Source organism: Lactuca serriola, chromosome 4 (assembly GCF_051521515.1).
Source record: "Lactuca serriola cultivar US96UC23 chromosome 4, Lser_US96UC23_V15, whole genome shotgun sequence".
Lineage (NCBI taxonomy): Eukaryota > Viridiplantae > Streptophyta > Magnoliopsida > Asterales > Asteraceae > Lactuca > Lactuca serriola.
In genome coordinates, this window is record NC_136411.1 from 48,058,391 (window position 1) to 48,082,963 (window position 24,573).

The window sequence follows — 24,573 nt, forward strand, 5'->3', positions numbered from 1 at the left end:
CAAGCAGTTTAGGTGCGGGTTTGTCAGACCCAGTATAGATCTATACACAACTATCACGTTCTCCCTTCAGGATATTCTTATTATAACTACACGACTTTTCTGTGGTACTTAAGAGTACCCCGAAGGAGAATGTCGCGCAATTTTATATATTAACAAGTTCACATAATGTGTAATGAAATATTTGTTTTGTAAGTCGATTGAGTTACTATTTCTTTGTCAAATGAGGTGTTCAAACTATACATATTATAGTTTATCAAAAGTGTTGTGTGTGTTTGAACGAAACCTTGTTATGCAAGTCATTGTATTTTCATAAAATGACATTTGAAATAATGAGTGTAAACCGTACACACCTTGCTCAGCATGTTACAAGGTGTGGGTAACTCTTATACATGTACTCGACAGTTTTGTAAAAACATCAAGTTTAGGTTGGGTAAAACTGTTTGTAAACAGGGCACAACATTGTTGTTGTACGCTGTCGAGATAAGTTTCAAATATATTTTGGTGTTTTAACTTATATCCCCCCTTGAAAACTAAAGAAAACGGGAAAAATGTAGGGGTATGAACTCACTTGGAAAGTGTGGTGATTTGACGAAGATGAGATTTTTCCTCGGACAACACTTCGACCGGGAAGCGATGAGTTTTTCGGGAAACTCGGAGCTTCGGACCTTCGTCGGGGCTTGGATATGAAACCGGGAAGTTGGGATCGTCTCGGGATGCTAAACGTGGAGTAAGAGTGAGAGAGAAAAAGGAAATGGGCAAGGAAATTCGGAGGCCTCGCATGCTATTTATAGGAGAGAAAACTACCCTCGTACGTTGGGCGTACACCGAAGTATGCGGGGCGTACATCAGCGATGGCGTCATGGTCTCCGGTATTCGGATGGGATGGAAGTAGAGCGGTAGGGGGCGACGTGGCTGATCCGAGTCCATGCATCTTGTACGCTGGGCGTACTCCGAAGTACGCGGGGCGTACTCCTTCGGTTAAGACTCGATGTGTGTGCCAAAAACTTCAAAAATGCGTAACTTTCGCATACGAGCTTCGTTTTTGACGTTCTTTATATCCACGCGTAGGTGAGAATATACTCTACAAGTTTTGTTTAGACTCCGTTGGCTAATTTTGAATTTATTTTTAATAATATATTTTTAACAAGTCGGGATAGGATAATTCCGTTAAAAATTCACAACTTCTTCATCCGATGTCCGTTTTCGCCGGTCTTTTTACCGTTGTACTACTATTGTTGAGATCTTCAATTCTCGTTTAGGTTGCGTTGCTAAAAATCGTTCGACCTTTATTTCGAGTTTTTAGCTGCCTACTGCTGTCATGAAACTTTAAAAAAATCATAATTTTCTCATACGAAGTCAGATTTGGACGTTTATTTTATGTATGTCCATGGTTTGTTAATATCTAAAACTTTCGTTTAGATACTTAAAGCTAAAAAGTATTTTATTGAAATTTCACTTTTTGCGTTCAACAACGTTTTTACCGGTTTTGTCGCGAATCTTTGATCGGTCATAACTACTTCGTTATAACTCGGATTTGAGTGTTCTTTATATTTTTGGAAACCTAGTTACAATCTCTATTACTTTATTTATCCCAATTGAGGTTATTGATCAATTTATTTTTGACCAAGTTTTTGATGGTGTTACAGCTTGGTTAATCCTAAATCAATATATTGCTTCGATAGATTAGTTTCCTTTGTTTTGGCCCATAGATTCGGTCCTTTTCTGTTCACGATCCATCATCTTAAGCCATGATTTGTTTTTCTATTATCTCTGAAACATCGTGTGCAAGCGTCACTTGCTTTGGTCATCATTTTTCTATTTGTTCGATAGGGGTGAGCATATTAACCGAAAAACCGAACCAAAACCAAATTAATGAATATAACCGAACCATAATAACCAAACCATTTTAAAAACCGTTGGTTCAGTTTCTGAGCTTTGTTAACCAATAACTAACGGTTGTTATGGTTTTATAGGTCAACCGAACTATTATTAACCAAACCGCTAACTTTATATTTTAATATATAAAAATTATAGATTATATATAAAATAATATAGTCAAACTTATTTAAGACCCATTAAACTTTCAAAATATAATTCATTAATCCTCACTTATTATTAGACGAACGAGCAATCAAACGATCAAAGGCTGATCATGCAGACACACACAATCTTCCAATCATGCATTGAGTTACATTATTGATTAATGTTGTAATTCTTAATTGGTTAATTATACAATTTATAAATATTATTCACATTTAGTTTAATCTTCACACTCATAATCATAATCGAAGACTTTATAGACCTATTCAAATGATTTTTTTGACTTTATAATCAAGAATTCTAGGTAAGTTAAGTTTTGGTTATTTTTGACTTTGTGATATATTAAGAATGTATTTTTTTTGCCTTTTTTTATTTACTTTTTTTTGACTTATCAAATTGAATGTATATGAGTGATTGACTTTTTTTTATCCAGATAACACATAATATGAATGTTTGATTATTTTATTTTATAGTTTTTGATTTAATCACATTGTACATGTATGAATGTTTGGCTTTATTTTAATGTAAATATCAATTATCAATATATGAAATTATTAATGTCAATTTTTTAATGTTTTATATTTTTATTTTGTATGTGACCATGTGTTATCTCACTCTAAGTATCAAATGCACACATTTTTTTTTATTACTATAGGCTAGGTTATAAACACTGGCGTCGAGGAGTTTTTTATATTCTCTTTTCATTTTTTATGTCAATATACTTTTTCCATTTATATTAATTTGAATATTTGTGGTTAACCAATATTAATCATTAACCAAAACCGTTAACGTACAAAAACTATTAACCATACCCAATGGCTACCAAAATGCATTAACCAATCATAATGGTTATGGTTCGGTTTTGACCAATAACCGAACCAAACCGCCCCATACACACCCCTACCGTTCGATCTCTCATAGTCTATCATAGTCTATCTCGATTAACAATTGATGACTATTTATTAATCGTCTGAGGGTATTGTTTGTTATTATGTGCTCATTAATTCTCATGAATCAATTCCTTTTAGTTTTAATCCAATATCATTTTTCATCTTATCAAATCGATTTTCTCATTCCTATTCTTACAGTCGATTTAATTTCACGATTATTCATTGATTTGTGTTGAACTTGGAAAATTTCTGATGATATTGTTGTGATTTATCTGTGAATGAAATCGAATTTTGGAAGAGACGATTTGGTGTTTGTTAAATGCCAATTTCGATGACTTATGATGAACAGATGAACAAAATTGATTTTCGATTTTAATGGTAAAACCTAAAAAGTTAGATTCAAAGTCAAATTCGAAAGGGTAAATGTCACAAAAAACACTCTTTTTACATAGAAATTCGATTTTGACGCTGTGTTTTTTTTGTGTCAATTTTGACACTGTATTTTCCAATTTGTTGCAATTCTGACCACTTGACTGGTTAACCAGGTTACATGCTGATGTGGCATGATGACGTGTTTGTTTTTGATGACGTGGCATGCTGACATAATATGATGACGTGTCAAAATTGATTTTTTTTCACAAAAAAACACTAAGTTTTCACTTTTTTTTTTTATTTTGACACTAAATTTAATTTTTTATTTCAATTTTAACACTATGTTTTTTTTGTTCGAATCAAACATCATTTATCAAATTTTGTTCAATTTTGTCTATTTTCCATTTGAAACCGTATAAATATTTTTTTTATTACATTTTAAACCGTATAAACATATTTTTTTCATTTAAAAACCACATTTTTATTTAAATACAAAGTTCTTTTTTTTCTTACAATCAAAACATTAGTTATATCATGAGAATCAAACTAACCATAAGCTTCTAATAAGATGTAAAAATTTGATGGGTTGCAAACTTGATATCTGAGTTTGATCGACTACACGCCTCCAAACCTCCAAACACATTTTAAATTTGTATATTTAATCTAAAATACAATTTTTATATAACTAATACATATTTATATATAAAAATATGGTTTGAGTGTAAAAAAATGTATTTATACAAAACTATGGTTTTTAAATGAAAAAAAAAACATATTTATACAGTTTAAATGTATTAAAAAAAATATTTATACGGTTTCAAATAGAAAATTGTTAACATTGAACGAAATTGAAAAAAATGATGTTCGATTTGGAACAAAAAAACATAGTGTGAAAGTTGAAAGAAAAAATTAAACTTAGTGTCAAAATCGAAAAAAATGAAAACTTAGTGTTTTTGTGAGAAAAAAAAATTCAATTTTGACACGTCAGCATATTATATTAGCATGCCACGTCATCAAAACTGACACGTCATCATGCCACGTCAGCATATAACCTGGTTAACCGGTCAAGTGGTTAGAATTGTAACAAATTAGAAAACATAATGTCAAAATTGACACAAAAAAAAACACGGTGTCAAAATCGAATTTCTATGTAAAAATAGTGTTTTTTGTGTCATTTACCCAATTTGGAACCATTTGGAATCGGAATGATGTAATAGATGTGCAAGTGTTCGGAATTAGAACCATCTTCGGAATTGCTATGAAGACTGCTCGGAATCGGAACCAATCTATGTTCTTGAAATCAATTTCGGAATTGAAATGATAAATGGTCTCGGAATTGGAACTCAGATATCTTATCGGAAAAGGCTTTGTATTCGAAACTTTGTTGCCAAGCAGTTCTCACAATCGGAACTTAAATTGATAAAGCGTTTAGAACTTGTTCTCAGAATCAGGACCAATCTCCGATCTCAAAATTAGATTTCGGAATTGTGATGTTGGATGGCTTGAATCAGAACGAAGGGAGTCTATTTGTGATCAGAACGAATGAATTACGAAGGAATCGGATTTGATACATTTGTCGTGTCTCACACTAATCAAACAAATGGGGAAGAAAATTTCATGTAGCACCTGGTTCCTGCCTTTGGTGTTCTCTTGAAGCTTTGGAGTGAGAAGGAGAGGAGATCAAGAAGGAGAAGAGGAGGTCAAGCATCTTTGAGCTATCTCAGAGTGTTCACTAAGGTATGGCTCGTTTTCCCCCATGTTTTCATGCTTATGGCCCCATTAAAGTCCTTCTTGAACCATTTCCAAGCTTGTGTTTACTTGAGGACTCGTAATAAGCAGAGTAGCTCATAGATCTAAGTGGAATCGAGCTCCAGGAGCCTGGATCTACCACCTTTATGGACCCATGTTGCTTGTTCACCCTAGATCTACCCTTTTGAGGCACTTTGAGCCCTAAATCCCTCATTGGTGAGTATCTACACGTAAAGTTGGAAACTTTACGTGTTATTCATGCTCTAGGAACCCAGATCTGTGAATGGCATGGACTAGAATCGAGCAAAATCGCGTATATAGTGATTGCATGGCGACGACTCGACGAGTCTGCTCGCGAGTCTCCGAGTTGTCCCCTTTTCATTGTGGCGAGTGTGAGTAGTGAGCCACGGGGTGTGACTCAGTGAGTTGGAAGCCGAACTCATCCATGAAGGAACTCGGCGAGTCATTGCCTTGACTCGGCGAGTTCAAGGCAATCTCCTTAGATCAAGAACAGACTCGGCAAGTTGTTCATACAACTCGGCGAGTCGCAGCATAAGTGTTCATCGGATGAAGATGAACTCGGCGAGTTGTTCAAACAACTCGGCGAGTCTCAGCATAAGTGTTCAATGGATGAAGATGAACTCGGCGAGTTGTTCATACAACTCGGCGAGTAGGATGAAGGACTTGAACCTCAGTTTAGAAGGAGAACTCGTCGATTCAACGCCTAACTCGACGAGTAGGGACGGGATCCAGGACAATCGATTAGATAAGGACTCGACGAGTTGGAGAGCCAACTCAGCGAGTCGGGTCAACTGAAAGTTGACTCTGACTTTGACTTATGACATGATCAGGGGTAAAATGGCCATTTTACCCAAAGGACAGTTAGCAGTGATTGATTAAGTATGTTGTAGGAATTACAGTCGGGATTTCCGGAGTAGCAGCAGCAGTAGTAGACAGTCAGTTCCCGATCAGACCAGCAGCTACTTTGAGGTGAGTTACCTTCCAGTAGCGGTGGGTCTACGGCCACAATGCCGGCCCACCAGTAGGAGTTGTATGTGGATGATTGTCTCCGTGATATTCATCTAGGGTTACTACTACCTGTTCCATGCTTATGTGCTAGTATGATGTGATGCTTTGTGTTAGTGGTAGTAGGGGAGATAGTCCCCAAGATATCCGGTCGATAGGGCCGAAGGGGTAGTTATACCCAGCCATGCTAGATAGATTCTGATACTGTGGTACATGTTATGTGGTAGTAGTAGTAGAGGGGAGAAGTAGTCTCCAGTACTCGGTCGAGAGGACCGAAGGGGAGGCCAGCACCCAGATATGCTAGGCAGTATCCGGTCGAGAGGACCGAAGGGGAGGCCAACACCCAGGTATGCTAGGCAAAATCCGGTCGAGAGGACCGAAGGGGTAGGTCGGGCACCCAGATATGCCTGACGATAGATGTATGTTATGTGATTATTATGGTATGTGGTACAGTGGGGGAACTCACTAAGCTTTGTGCTTACGTTTTTCAGTTGTTGTTTCAGGTACCTCTTCAGCCAAGGGGAAGGAGCAGGCTCGGTAGCAGCATATCACACACACTTTTGTTTCTGCAGTTATGAGTTTATTCTGGGATTGACACTCTGATATTTTGGTTGTTTAAATGTTGTGGATTTCAATTTGGTTTTCAATGTGAAATGGTTTAATTATACAATGTTTTAATTATTAATGATTTCCAAGTAATGATTTATAAACAAAATTTTTGGACGTGAAAATTGGGTCGTTACAAGTTGGTATCAGAGCCCTGTTTTGAGGGATTCGGACACACCTCCGGGGGTGTCTGAACTCAAATCGAGGGATTAAAAGATTTTATAAAAGAAAATGTTTTCTAAAAATTGAGAAAAGAGTTTTGAGAAAGAACGAAGTGTGTGATGTGCGCGACCGGCCGAGCTAAAGTAAGTATTCCCCAAAGTACCCATACAAGTTTATGTTATGTTTATCAGCTTTTGTAGAGCAGCATGCTAGAATAGGACTAAGGATCTAGGAGTGATGCCTTATGTGCCTGCTTTATGTGTTTCAGCTGTATGAGAATTGCATGCTAGTATTGAGTAGACAGCAAGTAGGATAGCCTGATTAGGTTATGCCTGATGGCATGAGCTTAGCATTGTATGCTAGTATAGTTCCTATAAGCAGATAGAGTTGATTGAGATTGTTCCCTTAGTTCGAATGCTGTTTACTTTGTACTTTGTGGGACTCTGAGTGGTGGGAGTTAGCCATTAGGTGAATACGTCACGTCACATGTGACCAGGGTTGAATAATCTTAGAGTGTTGGATTTGGCCCTATTGCGCAGCTCTCGTTTGAGTCTAACCGTTGTAGGGATGAGCCTGTTACTCGAAGGATTATCCGAGCCTCACCGCATGTGATGGTATTCAGGTAATGGTTAATTGGCACTACTAAGAGGCCTTCAGCAGCTGAGGACCTGGTAGGGTGGAGCCTGAGATTTCCTTGGGGCAAGCCTAGGATGAGTATAGTAATGATCAGCCGTAGTGGAAGGGATCTGGTGGAGTCGAGGCAGTCCTTGGAGAAGGTACGGATAGATGTGGAAGGTAGTATGGGCTCGTACTACTAAAAGCAGAGGATCCGTACCCGAGCCAATGGAGGCCAAGATGAGACCAGGGAACTTGTGGTAGATGTGATCCCTCAAGAAGTATTAGTATCACTAACAGTTATTATTCCTGTATTGCAGAATGGTGGTACTACGTTCGAGGTCGATAGATGGCGGTTCAGGAGAGGGTTCAGGTTCGGGATCAGGTTCTGAGCCAGTCAATGAGGGACTCCGCGAGTTCATCGCGTCAGAGATTACCAGAGGCATCTTTGAGTCGATTCCCATCATCTTTGGGTTGATCAAGGAGGGGATCATCGAGTTGATGGAGGATCGCCTTAGGGCGTTCAGGAGCGACATGGCATCTGGCCAGTCGGGGCCTCGCACGCTGTCCTTTAAGGACTTTAGGGGCAGTGGTGCGCCAGATTTCCACGGGGTGAAAGACCCCATTGCTGCCAGGTGATGGATTGCATACATCGAGTCTGCACAGTTGACTAGCTTCTGCCCCGAGGGGTCGAAGGTGAGGTATGCACCAGGGTGTTTACGGGACCGAGCTTGAGATTGGTGGGAGTCAGTGGGTGACTCGTTGGGAGCCTTAGCTATCAAGGCTATGACCTGGTCGGACTTTGTGACCAGGTTCAGGGCGGAGTTTGCGCCGGCTGTCGAGCTTCAGCAGCTGGCCAGGGAGTTTTTGGACATGAGACAGACGACGGAGACTATGGCGGAGATCAACGCCAAGTTCTGGGAGAGGGCACTGCTGGTGCCCCAGTATGCGGGCGATGAGGACATGAGGAGGACCCGCTATCACGACATGTTCCGGGTTGATATCCGGGAGCACGTTAGTTTTTCAGCTTGCCCCACCTTGGACTCCATGATTTCCAGGGCAAGGGAGAGGGAGATAGACTTGGAGCACATCCAGAAACGGAAGGCAGAAGAGGGTCAGTCAGGAGGGACTCCATGATAGAGTTGTTAGAAATTTTCCTTTTGAAATACATAGTTTTCAATGGATTTTGCATTGTAAGGACAAATGTTTTCCGCTGCTTTTATAAAAATAAATTAAATTTTGTTTGACTTATTTGTTTATTTGTTTATTTCCTTGCAATGAAATCGTTATGAAAATTGATGTTTACATATTTCTACAACGAATGGATAAAATTCTTAATTATGTTAATAATGGAAAAGTCTAGAATTTACCAAATAGGGAAAGTTTCTCATCGCCCAAGTTTCAGTTGGACAGAAACTTGGAATCATGCAACTTGGTTGCACGATGAATGAGAAATTTCATATTTGGAAATTAGACTAATTCGTTGACAAAGTGTCAAGTGAAGGACTAGGAGATCGAGTACACAAAGTTGTGTGTTGATCAAGTCCACCACAAGGGTAACAAAGATATTCGTCATGATTTACTAAGGGATTAGTAAATATGATTATACTTAAAAGATTAAGTGTAATTCTTAGTTGACTGAAAAAGTTTAAGTCAATAGCAGAACGAATAAGAAGAATCAAGCAGGCAGAAAGATAAAAGTTTCTCCATTCTAAGAAGAAGGGAGAGTACCTTTTATGCTTTATGATAGGTCTTAATGATTAAGAACCATATCTCAATTGATCCTCTAAGTAAGTCTTAGTACAATTGTATGTCTAAGAAGAGGAATCAAGAATTGAAGAAATGGTTAAATCAAAAAGTCAATCATACTTCATTCCAATAACAAGTCTTAGAGTTAAGATTGTGACAATAAGTGATAAGAAGGTTGATAACATTCATTAAATGTGGAAAGTTGTGATGTCTTGGATAAGACAAAGACCAACTAGGACCAATTTATGAAGTGTTTAAACTACACTAACTCTTGAATATTTGATTGTCAAGAAATGTTTATTGACAAGAGAATCTTATATGTCAAGGAGTCAGTGGGAGTCTTAATGGTCTTGAAAGGTTTCAAGAACAAATCAAATAAACCTTATCGATCATCACTAGCACACGAGTTGAGGTTTACAACCTATCGTGTTGACATTTTTTTTTTCTATGCCATTCCAATTGAGTTAACTATGCATATGAGTCCTATGAGTTCTCATTTTTGAACGCATAAAAGGCAGGCACCTTGATCAATGAAAAGTACATTGATAGGAAAAGGTAAGCTGCTTGACTACTTGGAAGACATGGTGGGCAGCTGTGCTACCATAAAGCAAGAAATCAAGATTAAGAAAGTTCGGTCCATATGAGTTTAAATTTGTCGTAAACCTTGGACAGGAACACATACACCATTTAAAATATTAGTGTCATAAGATTTCCTCCTTCATGAAAATGATTGTGAGGAAATGCTTTCACTAAGAAAGATTTTAAGAAGATAGTGATTGTAAAATTGCATTCTCGAATTCAATTATGGTTACGGTAACCCTTTCCATAATTTGAATTGTGAGGTTTGGCAATTAGTCTTAAGTGTTTAGACACACAAATGAACTATCGAAGGCAAAGGTGTATAAGTTCAAAAAGCCTTGATAAAAGATTATCAAAGCATTAAGTATTAGAAACATGAACTTAAAAAAAATTCAATAAGTATTGATTTTTGAAAGTCAAGATGTTTATGAATACATGTCGAAGCTAGTGGTAGCATAAGTGTTATGTTTTATAATAATTATCATGATAGTGGGAGCATAAATGTTATGATTATTAAGGAAAGTATTGCAAGTTGGCAATATTAATTATAGAAAACAAGAGCAATTCTTTGCAAAGTTGTGAGGATGGAATAGTTGTTTTGCTATAATTAAGGGAGAGAATATTATGCTTCATTTCAAATCTAAAGGATTAGTTTGAGAAATGTTAATAAACTTAGTCAAGGATACATAGTGTGTTCTTAAAATTTCGATTATGATTACGGCATTCCTCTTCACAATTCGAATTTTGAGAACATAGCAAATAAAACATTATGCGTCGTGTCCCATACGCTTCGGGTATAGGATCGATTGCAAATGCTTTAATGTTTGACCATTCAAAAATTTCCAAATGTCTAGCGCATTTAGAGGGAAAAAGGACTAGAATCGGTTTTGACTAAAATGATTAAACAACTATCAAAGGACAATCCAAAGTTCGACGAGGATTGGTCGCTTGTGAGTAGTTGGAAGTATAGTATTAGAAAATATGGAAATATTTCCATATTGGATGGACCATATCGACATCATTACGAATAGATAAGATTCTATTAAGAATGAGTTGTCATATGGAAAATATGGAAGCGTGTCCATATTGGGAATTGAATATTGAAAAATTTATGACTAGATTAGAAACCTTTATGCAAAAGGATGTTCGAAGGAATGTACTTTGAGTGAGAAACATCATATCTAAGGAATTGTCTTGCAACAATCTCCGATAGAAGACTTTATAATATCATTGGCAATAGTCTTTATGACTTTGGTAAAGTGACATTATGAAAGGATAAGTTGCATAGAACGTTAGAATCTAGCATATTCTATAAGTGGCAAGAATTTGATATTCTTACACTTATGAAAAAGGATTTGGAGTTGTGAAATGAGAATGATTGGGAATGTGCTCAATTTGGTCTATTTCACAAAGTAAGAACCATAGGTAAACATTGTGTGCATACTAGGAGCATGGGACAAGTGTAATAATTCAAGTAAGAAGTTGATTACCCTAAACGACAAATAATGAGTAATCGATATGGTGATAAATAAAAGGTGTTTTATTTATACTCAAAGGTTTGAGGCCATATGGGATTAGTATTATTCTTGTGTTTCACATTTGCATGTTTTGACTTCCAGAATAATTGAATTTATTAAGAATAATCGAATTATTCGAACAGGGCCACAGTCATTCATATGTTGGAAGTAGATATGAATGAAGACTGTCGTGAATTGGTGTGTGGATTGTCTAAAGAGCATTAGACATAAGCAAATGTTTGCTGCAACGTTCATGAGTGCTTATGAATATGAATTTAAGCATTGGATCAAACCCACACTCACTTGGATCACTCCATGAATTGTATCACGAGTGATTAGTGAGACGATAACATCTTATATTCTTGAAACCGAGATGTGTGAGTTGTATCTTGCAAATCAGTTGCACATTGATAATATGTAAACACACTAGTAACTTGGTGTTGTAAAACATATTGTTGTGTGTGATTTGGTTAGTGAGTGCAAGCAAGCATTGTATCAAAGTTTATCCGTTCCTTTTATCCAAGGTAGGATAAAAGCGATATCTTTTGGGCCCCTCGATGGTTTAGTGATGACAAACGTAAATGCTCGGTCGGGCTAGGGCTAATTTGATTTGTTAAATTAGTCAGTCGTCATAAATCAGAAATCGAGAAGTAGTACAAAGAGAATGATTTGAAATCATGTCTCATATGATATCTAGAATGGAGGAATATATGATCCCTTATCTAAGGACATGCGTATCTGATAGGATCAGAGTTAACAACGGCTTTGGAAAGCTACGATTGCAGATCAGGATCTGAAGTCATACGCTGAATAGTTATTAGACTTATCCAAGTGGGAGACTGTTGGATTAGTGTCTAAGTCCATAACTATTTTGGTATATACTTGACCCGATGGTGCATGGTCCTTTTGGGTTGCCTTCACCTAAGCAACTAGATTGGAGAAATAAATAAAGAGAGAGAGAGGTTATTATGATTTATTAATATGTTATAAGAATAATATATTAAAGGAGAAATCATATTTGTTTAATTAATATTGGTCAATAATTAATTAAGAATTAATTTTGTGATCAAGTGTAATTAATTAAACTAGAGGGGCTGAATTGTAATTATGTGATAGTTACAAAATAAGGTAAGGATTATCTTGATTATAGGGTGAACGAATTTAAGGAGATAATGCCTTAGAATTCGACTAGGATAAGGGTTTCTAAGACTTATCTTATGATTGCTTGGTGGGCAAGCAACTAGATAAGGATAAGGACTAAAACCCTAATCTTTACACCTATATAAACCCCCTAAGGCTCATGAATTCGTCTATGCCTTCCCAAGAAGTCCTAAGGATGAATTCCTACCTCTCTCCTCTCTCTTTATGCCTTCTCCACTTGCTTATGGTGTTTGTAAGCCATTAGAGGAGTGACACTTGTGACTCTAAGCCTTCCAAAGTCAATTCAAGGAGGAATTGGGATTGTTATTGCTATATAACAATCAAGGTATGTTCTTAAACCCATTTATATGTTAATATCGATTTCCATATACTAGAATTAGGGTTTATAGTCTTGGATTCAAAGCATGTACAATAGAGAAACCTAGATCCAAGCTTTAGGGTTTGCATGAGCACATAGGATGTTATTATGACCAAAACCCATCACAAGAGTGCTCATTTTATCCCGATTCAGGAGAGCATATCGGCCGAGAAATTGGCCGACATCTATATTAGGGAGATCGTGGCGCGGCATGGGGTGCCAGTATCGGTTATCTCGGACAGGGAAGTGCATTTTACTTCCAAGTTTTGGAAGAGATTCATGACGAGTTGGGCACTCGGTTGCATTTTAGCACCGCCTTTCACCCGCAGACGGATGGTCAGAGCGAGCGGACCATCCAGACCTTGGAGGATATGTTGCGGGCATGCGTGTTAGATTTCGGTGGTAGCTGGGATACCTACCTTCCCTTGGCCGAGTTCTCATACAACAACAGCTACCACGCGAGTATTGACCGTCCCCCATTTGAGATGTTGTACGGTCGGAGGTGCAGGACCCCAATATGCTGGGGTGAAGTTGGCCAGAGGGTCATGGGGAGCACCGAGGTGGTGCTCAAGACGACCGAGAGGATCCATCAGGTTCGGAGCAGGCTTCAGACTGCTCAGAGTCGACAGAAAAGTTACGCCGACAAGCGTCGATCCGACTTGGAGTTCCAAGTCGGGGATATGGTTCTCCTGAAGGTGTCTCCTTGGAAGGGCGTCATTCGATTCAGGAAGCGGGGTAAGTTGGGCACGAGGTATATTAGGTCGGTCAGGGTTGTAGCCCGGGTGGGCAACGTGGCATATAGGCTGGATCTGCCAGCCGAGCTCAGCCAGATCCACAACACTTTCCATGTTTCTCAGCTGCGGAAGTGCCTAGTGGACGATTCAGCGGTAGTGCCATTAGAGGATATACAGGTTGACGACAACCTGAATTACATTGAGCGCCCAATCGCAATCCTCGACAGGAAGTTGAAGGATTTAAGGAACAAGAAGGTGGAGCTAGTGAAGGTGCAATGGCAGCACCGCAAGGGTTCGGAGTCGACTTAGGAGCCGGTGGAAGAGATGACGGAGCATTACCCCGAGCTATTTTAAGATCGAGCAGCAGACATCGAGGACGAAGTCTAAAATAAGTGGGGGAGATTTGTAGCACCTGGTTCCTTCCTTTGGTGTTCTCTTGAAGCTTTGGAGTGAGAAGGAGAGGAGATCAAGAAGGAGAAGAGGAGGTCAAGCATCTTTGAGCTATCTCAAAGTGTTCACTAAGGTATGGCTCGTTTTCCCCCATGTTTTCATGCTTATGGCCCCATTAAAGTCCTTCTTGAACCATTTCCAAGCTTGTTTTTACTTGAGGACTCGTAATAAGCAGAGTAGCTCATAGATCTAAGTGGAATCGAGCTCCAGGAGTCTGGATCTACCACCTTTATGGACCCATGTTGCTTGTTCACCCTAGATCTACCCTTTTGAGGCACTTTGAGCCCTAAATCCCTCATTGGTGAGTATCTACACGTAAAGTTGGAAACTTTACGTGTTATTCATGCTCTAGGAACCCAGATCTGTGAATGGCATGGACTGGAATTGAGCAAAATCACGTATATAGTGATTGCATGGCGACGACTCGGCGAGTTTGCTCGCGAGTCTCCGAGTTGTCCCCTTTTCGTTGTGGCGAGTGAGTAGTGAGCCACGGGGTGTGACTCAGTGAGTTGGAAGCCAAACTCATCCATGAAGGAACTCAGCGAGTCATTGCCCTGACTCGGCGAGTTCAAGGCAATCTCCTTAGATCAAGAACAGACTCGGCGAGTTGTTCAAACAACTCGGCGAGTCTCAGCATAAGTGTTCAATGGATGAAGATGAACTCGGCGAGTTGTTCATACAACTCGGCGAGTAGGATGAAGGACTTGAACCTCAGTTTAGAAGGAGAACTCGTCGAGTCAACGCCTAACTCGACAAGTAGGGACGAGATCCAGGACAATCGATTGGATAAGGACTCGGCGAGTTGGAGAGCCAACTCGGCGAGTTGGGTCAACTGAAAGTTGACTCTGACTTTGACTTATGACATGATCAGGGGTAAAATGGTCATTTTACCCAAAGGACAGTTAGCAGTGATTGATTGAGTATGTTGTCGGAATTACAGCCGGAGGATTTCCGGAGTAGCAGCAGCAGCAATAGACAGTCAGTTCCCGATCAGACCAGCAGCTACTTCGAGGTGAGTTACCTTCCAATAGCGGTGGGTCTACGACCACAATGCCGGCCCACCAGTAGGAGTTGTATGTGGATGATTGTCTCCGTGATATTCATCTAAGGTTACTACTACCTGTTCCATGTTAATGTGCTAGTATGATGTGATGCTATGTGTTAGTGGTAGTAGGGGAGATAGTCCCCAAGATATCCGGTCGATAGGGTCGAAGGGATAGTTATACCCAGCCATGCTAGATAGATTATGATATTGTGGTACATGTTATGTGGTAGTAGTAGAGGGGATAAGTAGTCTCCAGTACCCGGTCGTGAGGACCGAAGGGGAGGCCAACACCTAGATATGCTAGGCAGTATCCGGTCGAGAGGACCAAAGGGGAGGCCAACACCCAGGTATGCTAGGCAATATCCGGTCGAGAGGACGGAAGGGGTAGGTCGGGCACCCAGATATGCCTGACGATAGATGTATGTTATGTGATTATTATGGTATGTGGTACAGTGGGGGAACTCACTAAGCTTTGTGCTTATGTTTTTCAGTTGTTGTTTCAGGTACCTCTTCAGCCAAGGGGAAGGAGCAGGCTCGGTAGCAGCATATCACACACTTTTGTTTCCGCAGTTATGAGTTTATTCTGGGATTGACACTCTGATATTTTGGTTGTTTAAATGTTGTGGATTTCAATTTGGTTTTCAATGTGAAATGTTTTAATTATACAATGCTTTAATTATTAACGATTTCCAAGTAATGATTTATAAACAAAATTTTTGGACGTGAAAATTGGGTCGTTACACTTCAATTGATAACTTTCGTCCTCATAATTTCAACATCATGGCAGTTTTGGTCCCTGTAACTTCAGCAAAATGAAAGTTTTAGCCCATTATTCCGAAATGTTTACAAAATTAAGGGGCTGGTGAACAAAATTGGATTTTTCATAAACATATTTTTTTGTGAACAGTACATAATGGATTCCAAAAAGTCTTGGTGGTTCGGAAGCTCGTATTTCGCAATAACGTCAAATTTTTTCGATTATTTTAGATTTTAAACTTCAATATTTATTCCATTTTGTCAAGGGGGAGCATAGAAATTGTTTATCCAATTCAAGATCATACTCATGACCATTTGAAGGTTTTATAATCATGTCTAAATAAAAGATGTTCAAATTATTGAAAAATCTTCGTTTAGTTATGAGTTAAAAAAAGTAATCCAAAAACTATTTCAAATAATTTTTAAGAACTTTAGAATCTTTTCGATTTTATTTTGATATTTTATTTACCACTTAGTTTTTCCAACCATATCTTATATTAATGTGGTTACTTGTGGTTGAGGAATTTATATTAAGGTTGTTCCTTGTGATCAAGGAATATCTAAAACAATTTAAGAAAAAAAAAAGAAAAAATATTTTGGAAACGGCAAATTATATTAAAAGTCACTGCCAAAAGAATAGGTAGGGCAAGAAAAGAAAATTACAATATAATTAGAAAATGTTTAAATGAGAATCACGCCAAATGGCTCAGTTACAGTTCCCGTATTTCCCCATTATGTTTGACCCAACTAAGCACCAAAGTATATTATCCGACAATTTCAAGGAAGAGACACATGTTTTGTTGAAAACTTTGTCATTTCGGGCACGCCAATTACACCAAATTAGCCATAGATGATGGCAAATAGAAACTTTCTTTTCCAGGGCAGTTCCCTCAATGAGCTGTGAAATTCACAATCTCAACAACAAAAGAAAATTGCTGGAACGAGACCTTGCACCACTTCGAATTCTATGCAAAGTGTCTTGAGCAAAAGAGTAACCCAAAAGCAAAAGAGCAGCCCAAAAGAATATGATTGTATCGTCCGACCCAGATGTATAGTATCGTCACTATAGTCTGACCCATATGTACAGTATCGTCCGACCAGATGTACAGTTGTGGCTATAGCAGGTGGTAATGGGAATGTTAATTCCTTTACGAGAGAGAGAGAGAGAGAGAGAGAGAGAGAGAGATAGAGAAAAAGATAGGGAGAGAGAGAGAGAGAGAGAACAATCGCATTGGGAACACGATCCATACAAGCACGCCAAGTGAAAATAATGACTTTGAGAGGAACTAACCTGCACAAAACAATAGGATGGTTCACTAGAGTAGTCTATTTGGAGTCGATCAACCTTCTAAGATCATGAATATAGAATTTTCCATCCGAAGATAAAGAACATCTCCACAAATCTCTTCCATCGGTAATGATAACCGAATCCAAGCATGAAATGATATCATATAACTCTATTACCTCTGTATGGTTACATATGGTTACTAGGAGCCCATTTCCACGACCAATTTAAAGAACTAGTGCTCATTCTTTCCAAAACCAAATATGATTTTTTTTCTTGTACAACTCAAAAAGAGAAGGGAAAGTAGAAGCAAGGTTGTTTGCACCTGTCACACCACCAAACCAAGGATGGCGGAAACGTCTGGGGGTGGAGGACTTCATGTATAGTATCACAACAACGAGTATAATAGTGATTAAAGTAAGTACAACTATCATAATATAACCGATAAGGTTACATGGTTTTATGAGTTCATGTTTAAAAATCAATTATAATATAATGATAAAATGGTTTGTATAACGCCGAAGCGTTCCATCCTCAAAAGCTGGTAGTCACCTGTTTTTATTGATTACCTGAGAATACAAGTAAATTTTGAAAGAGTGTCAACGATTATGTTGGTGAGTACATAAGCTTTTGTTTATAAAGTTGAAAACCATTATTTGTAAATGTAGTGTATGCACAAGAAAAATCCAATATTTTCCTTATTAAATGAATTGCAGTCTTAAGACCTAAAGACCGAAATGTACAAGTATTTTTTCATACTTATAACAGTGTAAGCAGTTTTATAATCATAAAACGCATTAGAATGTATATATCCCTGTAAACTATGTGTGTTGTTATCTCCCTAAGGGAGTTATTATAACCATACTGATTGACATAGTAACCTGTTACGACGTTCTTCAGGTGTCGGAATGTCATGACATTTGTCACCCCAGACCTGCCGGTCAGCTAAGGTGTGGGTTGTCAATCCCAATATAGATCTATATACAAGTATCATGCTCTCCCTACAAGAGACCTTGGTTATAACTACATCATTTTAACCAGTACTCTAAGAGTACAATGAAGTAGTGCCTCACAACCGGATTTAACGAGTTTATGTGTAGTGTGATTGTAAATCCTTTTTTTAGTAGGAATATAACCTTCCTTAGTAAGTTCATAGAGTTGATGTAACATAAACTATACCTATTATAGCTTATCATTTATGTTTGTAGTAAATGAACGACTCTTTTGTAGTGAAAACTGACCTTTTCATAGTGAATAGTAATTTACCAAAACATAAACTATAATTCTTATAGTTCATCTTGTATGTTTGTAATGACTAAGAACCCTTATAATGAATGAGTATTTCTGTTTCATAGTGTAACTTAACAGGAAACAAAAATAATATGTAGTCATCATTGATAAACACTTTGCTCAACACATTACAAGGTGTTAGTAAACTTGTAAACTGTTTGTAACTAGTTTTACTTTTTTGTCACCGTTTTTGTAAAAATCACAGAAATATCATCGTGAGTCGAAATCTAAATCCATCAATTTCGGAAGTTCAGAAAGTGTGTCTAGTAAGCTCAAGATTTATATTATGATTTTTAATTATCCCTAACTAGTGTAAAAATGACCATTTTCACTGACTGGTCCGAAATCTTTGTTGTAGTGATAGGCAGTTTTGTAAAAATCACCATAAATTGTAGAAACATCTTATGAACATGTGAAAGTAGTCCTTTGAAAGGTATAAACCTGAACTATTTGCATATTGAACATTTTTGAAAAGTATTGAGTTTAAGGTGGTCAAAATAGTTCGTGATTGGACCATAACTTTTCTGTTGAAAGTTATTGTTTGTGTTTAAGCATGTTGTGATGTTGTAACTTGTATTCTCCCCCATAAAACTAGAAGAAAACAAGAAAAGATGGGTTATGAACTCACCTTGAGTGATTCTATGAGATGGGTGGTTGAAGGAAGGGAGGTTTCCAAGTCAAGAACACTTGGAGAATGTTTAAGGATTTGAAGATCCTAAGTACAAATATGATGATATTTGTATAAGAAATTCATGATTTGAGTGAATGAGTGTAGAATATTTAAGAGTGATAAAGAAGAACTTAACAAAGGTGGGGGAAGAACTCGTGACCTCCTGGGAGTTCTTGGTTCTATAGAAAATAAATGAGAGAGAGAGAGAGAAAGAGAGAGAGAGAGAGAGAGAGAGAGAATATTTAATTCTTGGTTGTGGCAAATGAAACTTTTTGGGAAATATGTGGGATATAGATTTTATGTGGATTGGAAGTAAGAAAATCTAGTGGAGTGTTAGGAAGTGTAGAAAAGGACAATGATTTGACTAGGTAAATGGTGAATAGTGACATAAAGTGGGTATGGGGATGGCTTGGTGTCATAACTTCTTGGAAAAGTCAATAACCCTTAGATAATATCTTGTACAAAAGATATGATCTATAATAAGAATTTTCCCAAAATATGGATAAAATATGAATTTATGGGGTCTAATATGTCAAAATACGAGTTTGGGTGAAAATCCCCCGTCAAAATCATCAAAAACGGGCTTAAAACGCGAAAGTGGTCAAAAAAACCAGGAAAAAGAAGCGAATCTGCGAGGCCGAGAGGGTCAGACGTGAAGGGAGGGTTCATGGGTGAGAAGGTTCGTGGCAGGAGGTTCGGTCCGAGAGGGCTCGCAGGTGAAGCTCGTCGAGGCGAAGGTAGGTTCGCATCCTGAGTCCGAAGCGAAACTGGTCGACACGGCCGAATCTCCTCAGTTTGCCAAGCGAAGGTGTCTGAAGCAAGAGTGGCTTCGTTCCGAGGCTAAGGGCAAAACTTCTCGGCTAGGCACGAAGGTTCTATCAGAAGGGTTCGCTTCTTCAGGAGGGTTCGCCTCTTGAGAGGGTTCGCCTTTATTGTGCTGATTTTCGTATTTTCTTCCCGTTTTAAGGAGTTTTTAATTAATTGAAGTGCCGGGATGGCACAAATGTTTACGAAAAAGTTGAGAGAGATTTGGGAGAGAGAGAGAGAGATAGAGTGAGAGAGATTTAGGGAGATTTTACTGGGTGCTCTTATTAGTATTTAACTTCGTAACGAAAGGTTTGTAAACCCCATTACGCCTCGTTATGAGTGTTACAAACCCCCGAAGGTGCTAAATAGTGCTTTATAAAGTCATTACATCACTCACCCTGGTCAGAGGTTAGAATTTCTGAACATTTGAAACTTCAGAGTGATACTTTGTATTATGATAGAAAGTTGTACATATGAAAACATAGAATATACCCTATCATACGAGCACTAAATGAGTGTATCGGTTTGACCCGTTAACTTTGACTTGATCAGATTTTGACGGTTGTCACAGCACCAATCCATTTATCATGCCCGAAGAGCGTGCTCTCTCCGGATTTGATACAAATGTCAAAAATTAAGTAAAAATCAATTTCATTGTCAGCTAGATCTTATATCACCGTTGAAATGTTGACCGAACTACAGGGAAAGATTTTTTTAGCCATGGAATCGATAGATATTCTACCAAGATTATGAATCCCACTAATGATACGTCTCCAAAGAGACAAATGATCTATTTTGAAGCGCTAAAGTCATTTGGTGAAGAGGACCCAATTCAATGACGGTAAAGATCCAAGTCCAAGCCCTCCTTTTTTTTTTTTTAGCACCAAAAATTAGATTTCCACCCCATATGAATCGCCACCGTAACTTCTCTAAAATATTAATAATTGACCTTGGAATTTTAAACATGGAAAAGACGTACAAGGGAAGGTTGCAAAGAACCGACATCACAAGTGTTAAACTTTGACCAAAAGATAACATTTTGGCCTTCCAAGACGAGACTCAATTATGAACTCTATCAACAATAGGCAAGCAATTTCTCTTAAGAGCCATATTAGCTCTAATCGGCACTCCCTTATACGTGAAAGGAAAAGAACATCCAAGCCCAAATTAATTTAAATAATCGGTTCATTTTTTTATGGACCACAATTATAGCTAAACTTAAAGGTCAAAAAAACTCTAGTGGAATAAGCAAAATCGGTAAAAAACCCACTCGATGGTCATACAAATTAATAAACGAGTTACACCAAAATTTAAAAAAACGACGAAAAGAACACGGCATAATACAAGGGCTGGGGGCACAACTTCGAACAAGAAAATATAAATATATAGATTTTTTAAATCGTTCAATACGAATTTTAAAAACTTTGAAACAGTCTAATTTAAATAATTCTAATTCTAATATTGATAAAAAAAAATTAATAATAAAGATTTGGGTTTTATAAGTTATTTGGAAGAACCTGATTTTTATCGATCCGTAATCAAATGATCTATGCGCGCTCAAAGGCGTAAATTGGTTATTTGGAGACTGTATCAAGGAAGGTCCCAAACAAGAATACAAGCACAATTCACTGAAAGGCCAATGCCATAGACATTAGATTTATGAAAGTTGACTTTTAGGCTGGAAGTTGCATGAAAACATCTTAAAATACGAGCTAAGTTGACAATATTAGAACTTGTCCACTCACCAACAAAAAGGCAACAACAAGGACATCATCATCATAAAAAAGATGAGATATCGATGGACCGCCGTTAGGAGTTCGAATACAATGAAATAAAGATTTTTGACAGGCTGATCTCAAAGCAACATTTAAACCTCCATAACAATAATAAACAAGAATAGAGAAAGTCATCTTGACGAACATCCCTCGAAATAGAAAATTCCTTTGTAGACAATCCATTTAAAAGAACCGAAACACGTACAGATGCGAGGCACTCCTTAATCCAAAACTGTTATTTGCCTCCAAACCCCATTTGCATCATCACCGAGTCCAGGTAATTCCAGTTAATGAAATCGAAGGTTTTATCAAAGTCAACCTTCAAGAACAATTTTGATTTAGATTTTTTAGCCCATCTATACATCTGATCGATGATCATAGGACCATAAAAAATAATGTCACCAACAATTATCTACGTTTTGGAGTAGGCGACTTATAGTTCCATCATCACTTCGCCCGGTGGTGCAAAAACCCATAACACAATTTTCATATCAAAATGAGCAATGAATGGATATCAAAATCACATTGTAAAATTTTCTCTCAAAGTTAGAAGCATCTAAATTTCTTCTTAAAATCACATCATCACTCAAAGGGTGGTGCAAAAACGAAGTAGTAGGCAGTAAGCTTCGTCTCCTGTAAGCTTTCCGGTGAGTTTTCAGTCGAGAAGGGGGCTTCTTCTCCGCAAAAATAGTAGGCACAAGTAAAATACCAGTGGGTTCCAAATAAGTTTCTTATGTTGGATTACTGAGTTCTTTAAAAGTATGTTAGCCTCAGGAACATTTTTGTAATTTCTACTTTATAGTTTGTTATGTTAGTTGTAGCTAAACTGTGTGATTCGTACACATATTTTTTGAGCCTTCAAAAATATATACATACATCTATAGTTCTTTATGTTAGTCTTTTATGTCTGATTCAAAATGAATACATATATGAATCAGACAGTCAATCTGCAAATAACATAACAAATTATATAGTGAAAATTACAATAATGCCCTTAAGGCTAACAAGCTTTTAACGAACTCAATCATCTAACGTCTTATGAAAAATATTTTAATTGGTTTGCTTGTTATAATTTTTATAATTCACTGATTATTATTACACATTATTGAAAAACTTTTAAAGTTATAGTAAGCCATTTATTGTAAAATAACTTTTATAGTTTTATTGATATTAAAAACTAGTACATAATCTGGATAAAAAGTTTAAAATAGTAGAAATGTTTGAGCTTTGTGGTGTAAATCTTGGTCAATAACAAGACAAAAACTATTTGGGACATTAGTACGAACTTTCAAACGGCAGCCGTTGACTCAATAACTTTTAAGTCTTTAACTGTTTTATTCAAACAATTTCCACTGCTTTGCCTTTAACCACCATGATACCATCTGTCCATCTCCACTGCTATATAAGACCCGACATAGATATCATCTATCCAACATTCCACCTTCACTTCTACTTTCCAAAACAATTAAAAATGGTGTTTCAAAGATCAATCGTCGACCAAGTTTCCGGTTGGCTCACTGTCTACAACGACGGTTTTGTTGATCGGACATGGACAGGACCACCGCAATTCAAGTTCATGTCTGATCCAGTCCCGCCACACCACAATTTCATTAATGGTGTTGCAACCGATGATCTATTCACCCATCCAGGTTCCGATCTTCGTGTCAGGGTTTATCTCCCGGAGGTACCAGACTCCGGAAAGCTTCCCATAATCCTACACTTTCATGGTGGCGGATTTTGCATCAGCAAGGCTGACTGGTTCATGTATTATAATACCTACACTTGTCTTGCACGTGAAGCTGGAGCCATCGTTGTCAGCACCTACCTCCGTCTTGCACCGGAGCACCGCCTCCCTGCCGCCATAGATGATGCCTACTCCACTCTTCTCTGGCTCCAAGATTTGGCCAACGGAAAAGTACACCAACCATGGCTGTCTTCTAAGGGAGACTTCAACCGTGTTTTCCTCATTGGAGACAGCTCCGGCGGGAACATAGTCCATCAGGTGGCCAAAAAGGCAGCCGGAGAAAACCTACATCCACTTAGACTCGCGGGAGCCATCCCCATCCACCCGGGGTTTCTCCGGTCAGAGAAAAGCAAGTCGGAGTTGGAAAAACCCGAGTCTCCGTTTTTGACTCTGGACATGTTGTATAAGTTTCTGAAGCTGGGTTTGCCGGTGGGCAGCACCAGAGACCACCCGATAACATGTCCGATGGGAGAGGTGCTGCAGGGGGTGGATTTGCCGCCGTATATGCTGTGTGTGGCGGAGGAGGACTTGGTGATAGATACGGAGATGGAGTTTTACGAAGAGATGAAGAAAGCTGGGAAAAAGGTTGAGTTGTTTGTGAGTAATGGAGTTGGACACAGCTTTTATCTGAATAAGGTCGCCATTGATGTGGATCCAAAAACCTCCGAGGAGACTCGTAAATTGATCCACGGGATCTCCCACTTCATTGGAAATCACTAATTAAATTGTTATATAGTATGGGTGCATATATATTATATTTCTCTTTTAGTGAATAAAATTCGGTTTTAATGATTACTAGGCATACAACGCTGTGTAGGTTCAAATTATAGGGCTAAAAGAATTTCTTTTGTGTCAACGATGTTTTTTTTATGTATCTTTAACAATATTTTCCTATCTATAATGATCATTTTTTTTCTTAACTAAAAACTTCTATATATAAATATATAATTAACTATGCGTAAAAATATTTTTGGATAGATACATAGAAATTGACCACCATCTTGCAAATTTTGTTATTATAGTTTAGCTACACTTGATAAACAAAGAGATATATTAATTTATAGAAAACATACAATACTTTTAAAAGATTTTTTAATATATTTTGATGGATTTTATAGTCAGGTACATATGACACTTGATTAGTTTCATTGTAACTTTTGCAGATATGGCTTTGATGTCATTTTGTTAATATT

At 37.8% G+C, this 24,573-nt stretch overlaps 1 protein-coding gene across 1 annotated transcript; it reads left to right on the forward strand.

Annotated features, from left to right (window-relative positions):
* The first annotated feature begins 23,055 nt into the window (after positions 1–23,055).
* On the forward strand, positions 23,056–24,254 carry LOC145101511 (putative carboxylesterase 17). Its single transcript, XM_079038720.1, has one exon. The coding sequence runs from the start codon at positions 23,108–23,110 to the stop codon at positions 24,098–24,100; it is 993 nt and encodes a 330-aa protein (XP_078894846.1). The 5' UTR covers positions 23,056–23,107; the 3' UTR covers positions 24,101–24,254.
* The last annotated feature ends 319 nt before the right edge of the window (positions 24,255–24,573 follow it).

Excerpts from the sequence above, each read along its gene's own strand:
- LOC145101511 (XM_079038720.1), top strand. The coding sequence starts at position 23,108 with ATGGTGTTTCAAAGATCAATCGTCGACCAAGTTTCCGGTTGGCTCACT.